Below are 5272 nucleotides of genomic sequence, written 5' to 3' on the forward strand. Positions count from 1 at the left end.
TTTATTGTTAAGATACTAAAAAGAAAAAATAGAAAATAGTATTTGCTTGCCTACCAGCCGAAGGCAGACAACGCCACAACGGGTCGAGAGAACCGAAAAAAATTGCGCAATCAGCATAATTGCATCACTGGCAACTGGCGACCGCCCCCATTTATCTCTGAAAATTCAAATTAAATCTTTCACTTTGTCTTCAATTCAATGGCAGAAGTTTCTAGAATCCACCGTTTCCACCTCCCGACAACCACCACCTATGCCACCGTGGCTGTGGCTGACGACGATGATGATGAAGAATACCCAAATCCCTTCGCTTTCGATTTCGACTCCCTTTCTCCTCCTCCTAATCACACCTTTTTTAATAATTTCAACTTCAGCCCCAATTCAGGACCCGGATCCGTACATTCAGATCCGGATTCTGAGAATTCATTTTACGTGGATGAAGATCAAATGAATTTCGTTACGGATCTGTTCGTTACAGAAGACCCTGATTTTGATAATAGCAACCCTAATTCTAGGGGTTTTCCGTACGGTGATTTTGGATCTGATTTTGATAGGGATTTTCTTCCCTCAGAATCTAACGTGTTTAATAATACGGGTGATGGGCTTCGGGTTGTGGGTATCGGGTCGGATTCCGATTCGGAGGAGCTGAATTCTAGGGTTATTGATCAAAATTTGAATGACGATTTCGAGTGGGAAGAAGTCAATGAAAGGGTTGAAGATAGAGACTTTTTGAGTTCTGTGATTGATGGGATTGAAGAAATATCAGTTTCTTCAGATATTTCGAGTTCAATTAACGGTGGAGATGATGAGCCGGTGAGGAATTTAGAATGGGAAGTTCTATTGGCGGTTAATAATATCGAGAGAAGCCTCGATTTTGATGGAAATGATGATACTGAATATGGTGATGCCTTGTTTGGGCAATTTCTCGAAAGTGAAGGGACCTTGATGAAGGGTAGTCCACCAACAGCTAAATCTGTTGTTGAAAATCTTCCGTTGGTGGTTTTGAAGGATGAAGAAAACAAGATGGCTTGTGCTGTTTGTAAGGATGAGATTTTGGTTGTGGAGAAGGTGACTGAGCTTCCTTGTTCCCATTATTACCATTGGGACTGTATTGTGCCATGGTTAAATATACGTAATACTTGTCCTGTTTGTCGCCATGAGTTGCCTACAGATGATAATGATTATGAGAGGAGGAAAAATGGAACGCGTACTGGCGTTGGAGCTGGGCTCGTCGATGATTTTCAGGTTAGATACAATTTTGAAGTTGTTCCTTGAGATTGTAGTTTCTATTCATATAAGAAAAGATTTAATAGGATGTGCATATTCCCTTAGTGGTGAGTATGTTGATTCTTTTTACAGCAAGTTCCTTTCTTTGATTTTTACATTGGGTACAGTGTATGTAAGGTTGTCAATTTGTATGGCAGTATGAAATTGATAATTTGTGTACTTTACCATTCGACAGCGCCACAGTGTAAACAGACTGTTGAGTCATTTAGGCTACTACAGAAATTGATGAAAGTTTGAAACTATTTGGGTGCATTTTGTCATTTGAGTTTATGTTCCCTATAACATGTTCTATATTGAATTAGGAGGAAGGCTTATCTTTCTCAGTGCACTTAGAGATATTTGAGTCAATAATGTGGAAGAAAAAAAAAAGAAAAAAGTATGAGGAGTGTTTTGAGCAGAATCAGTTTGTCTGCTGTGGGGATGTCGCGTCTTATCAGAAGCAGAAAGTAAATTTTTGCAAGATAAAAGCATCTTATCAATTATTTTTATTAGAAAGAAACAGATAGCAGAATGGACTCCGTGTTCCTTAGCAAGGAATCATGATCGTCAAACTGTCAAGACTCAAGTGCACTGGTGGTTTCCTCTGTTATAATCTCAGGCTTCAGTTTGTGCATTATTGCATGAGGTTGTTCTGTCCTCAGCTCAACTCGTGTTCTGCCTGTATAATATTGTTACAGATGCAATTTTGCTGAGATAAACGGCAGGAGGACATGAATTGCTCATTGTTCTGCGAATAAAACCTTGATATACTGAAGCGATGCAGGGTATGATGAAATGTGGAGAAACGCTAGTCCTTATTTGATTCTACTACAATAAAATAATCCTGGCCTTTCTGATATGATCAAAGCTGTCTGAATAATGATTTGGAATATCTGGGTTCCTTTTGGTGTATGGTTTCTTGAATAACCCCTAATCCATGCATGTGACAAATCCTGAGAGCATAGCTAGTGAAGAGAGCAATTGGGTTATTCTTGCTAGTGTTAAATGCTTGTATTGATTACTAAAGGTTAACTTTTAACCGAACACTTATATGGTCTGTATGACTTTCTTATTTGTATAAACCTCTTAATCTTACTCCATATATCTGCGAGTCATCACCTATCTCTTCGATTTCTATTGATAAATAGTTAAATTGCTTGAATCTAGGTAGTTCTTGACCATTTCTTCTGACCTCAAAACTTGGGTTGACATGAAGGAAGGAAAAATAAGAAAACAGAAAAGAAAAGAAAAAGGAGATCATGTTGAGGAGAACAGGAGTATTAAGTTCTTATTTTTTGATTGATTAGGAAATCAAAGAAAGGAATGGATGTCATCTGACGCTAATATTAGTTAATGAAGTATTCATTTTGTTCACAAGCCTATGGTCTTCTTTGGTTATACACAAGGTTCTGTGAAGGAGGTCCACCTTTTCTTTCCACTCACTTTTGGATGAGAAAGAAATTTAAGTTTTTGTCCATGATATTAACCCAACCATTGTCTCCTTCTCCCATCTTTTCTCTCTGGAAAGGCAATCTGGACAAATAGATTAAATTCACCGTCTTTTTTCCTTTCCTTTGTCCTCCCTGAAAAAAGAAATCCAAAACATCTGCTCATGTCTCCCTTAAGCAACATGCATGTCAAAATTTTCTTTGGAATTTTCTCTCAGTGTAATACTAACTTCACTGTCTGGATAACTTTATCATGCTTTAGTAGCAGAGATATACATCATCTAATGACAATTTCACTGTCTGAAAGAGGACTTTATCATGCTTTATTATCAGAGATATACATCATGCAATGACAACTTCCTGTCTGGAACTTTTTGTCTTGCTTCTGAGTAAAGGTGTATGTATTTATACTGCTGGCTTCCATTTTGAACAACAAATTTTAGTAGTGTAACTTAAAGCTTACACCAATCAGAAAGAAAGGCCCCTTCCCTCTCCAGAAGGCGGTCATGTTATGTAATGGGACTGATTATATTTGATCGTCTTCTAGCTTCAAATTTGGTTCTCTGCAAGTTACCGAGAGGAGATCCATTTAAAAAAAAGTTATCAATAGGAGTTTCTGATCAGTCAATAGGAATTAATCTTGGACGAAGGTTGGAGGTCTGCTGCCTTTCTGAGTCTAAACTATTACTTTCTGGTAGTTCCTTGTTTTATATATTTTGTTATGTTATTTTCTGAAGTCCTCTTGGTATTGTCTATATTACCGTGCTGTTGAACTGGTTTCTTTGAGATTGCTCGGTTCAGCATCTGATTACCTATTCGCAAAGGATTTAACTTATACATACTTGCAGTGTAAGGAATTTTTACACTATCAGTGTACTTTTTAATATTACACCATGATACTATTACTTTATTTTTCTAGTTTATCAATTTAGACCTATGATAGACAGGTACCTGTTGTAGGTTCTGATGTAAAAAAGTTTTACATTATTAGCACAGAAGTTAAACTCATTAACAAATCATAATATCATTTTTCTTTGGTAATAGAACTATTTTTATTACCAATGGGGAAGTTACAGCTCGAAGAAGAAGAGAAAGAGAGACATACTGGACATCCCAGTATGCAGAACTGTATCTCACCACACAACTAAGAACAATATTTCTAACTAGGATAGAAGTTCAATCTATTTAATCTACTGCCCAGTTTTGGATTCATCCTTCCTCTCACAAATGCTTCTTGAATACTCATCTTGATGATAGCTTCTACTGGCCTTATTTTGTTCTGGAATACTACTTGGTTCCTCTCCTGCCATACAAAGTAAACAGCTGCACCTAGAGACATCCTATATACTGCATTTTTTCCTCTGCTACACTCACACACCATTGTAATTCCTCATTCCATCCCCTAGGTTGTCTCATTACTCATTGCCGTTGTAATAGCTTTTTCCAAATCATAATATCATTATTCTCCTCTCTTTTCTTTTTCTTTTTGGAGTGGGTAAATGTGGTTAGGTAATGCCCAATAACAATGTCTTACAGGTTATATGATCGTAGTTATCCTGCCTTACCTGGTTCCTGCCCTCTCAGCTTTACTGGGTCAAAAGGTTTATGCATGTGCATGTTTATAGATGGTAAATATTCGGTAGCACTTGCTTCTTCTAAGGAGAAAAAGGGGAGAGACTACATACAGATAGCACGTTAGAATTTTCTGCTCAATCACATTGAAATTAACTCTTTGAATTCAAGGTAAAAAGATATATCATCTTCTTTTTGCTACACTTACTAAAATGTGATCGCATGTATCTTGCTTCCAAAGATAGTACTAATTCGACCAAGATATATCCCAATTCCCATGAATATCACTGCACAAAGAGAAGACATGAAATTATAGCCTGTAGGCTAGAGTACTGTTGGGAATGATGAATATGTGTTGTGCTACTCTATTCAGCATTTTCAGTGTGCTTACTATCTAAATTGTTTCAAGTACTGTTTCTTTAGATACTAAAACAGTGAGATTCACACTGAACCATGACATGTTTCACTACCTCTGAGCTGCTACCTCCAGCTACTAATCATACCAAGTTAAGAAATAAAGCATCCGTTTGTTCTTTATCTTTCACTTTATCAGCAGTTCAAAACCTCAAATCAGTTTTGCTTGTTCTACCTTTGACTTCTTTCTAGATAAGGCATCTCCAGGAGACATATCTTTTCAACTTTCAACGGGCATTTGCCCAGCTTACCAGACAACTCCGAAAAACTAGAAGTATGGGTTACATAGTTTCTACCTACAATCTGATAACCTGTTAAGCTTAAGTTACTAGACGAATTTCTCCTGATTATCTAGTCTAGTCTAGTAATTATTTTCAAGTTTTGTTACGACTTTATGGTTTAGTTTTCTGCGCTATCTGTAATAGCTTAAACGTGGAGAAAATTGTTTGTCCTAGTCAAATAACTTTTCATTTGTTATGGCTTAGTCATTTTATGGTTCGTGTGCAGACCCCTTTCTTCTATATCTTTTGTGAAAGAGAGTTGATATATGACTTCATTGAAGCTGCATTAGTTCT

At 36.9% G+C, this 5272-nt stretch overlaps 1 protein-coding gene across 2 annotated transcripts; it reads left to right on the forward strand.

Moving 5' to 3' along the window:
- On the forward strand, positions 1–2378 carry LOC109213075 (E3 ubiquitin-protein ligase CIP8-like). 2 transcript variants are annotated; one of them, XM_019376829.1, is made up of 2 exons: positions 1–1242; positions 1777–1955. In XM_019376829.1, the coding sequence occupies exons 1-2, from the start codon at positions 199–201 to the stop codon at positions 1825–1827; spliced, it is 1095 nt and encodes a 364-aa protein (XP_019232374.1). In that variant the 5' UTR covers positions 1–198; the 3' UTR covers positions 1828–1955. The 2 variants fall into 2 exon arrangements, with proteins under 2 accessions (XP_019232374.1, XP_019232375.1); XM_019376830.1 differs by lacking the exon at positions 1777–1955 and adding an exon at positions 1962–2378 and having other exon boundaries at positions 2–1242.
- The last annotated feature ends 2894 nt before the right edge of the window (positions 2379–5272 follow it).

Source organism: Nicotiana attenuata, unplaced genomic scaffold (assembly GCF_001879085.1).
Source record: "Nicotiana attenuata strain UT unplaced genomic scaffold, NIATTr2, whole genome shotgun sequence".
In the NCBI taxonomy this organism is placed as follows: domain Eukaryota; kingdom Viridiplantae; phylum Streptophyta; class Magnoliopsida; order Solanales; family Solanaceae; genus Nicotiana; species Nicotiana attenuata.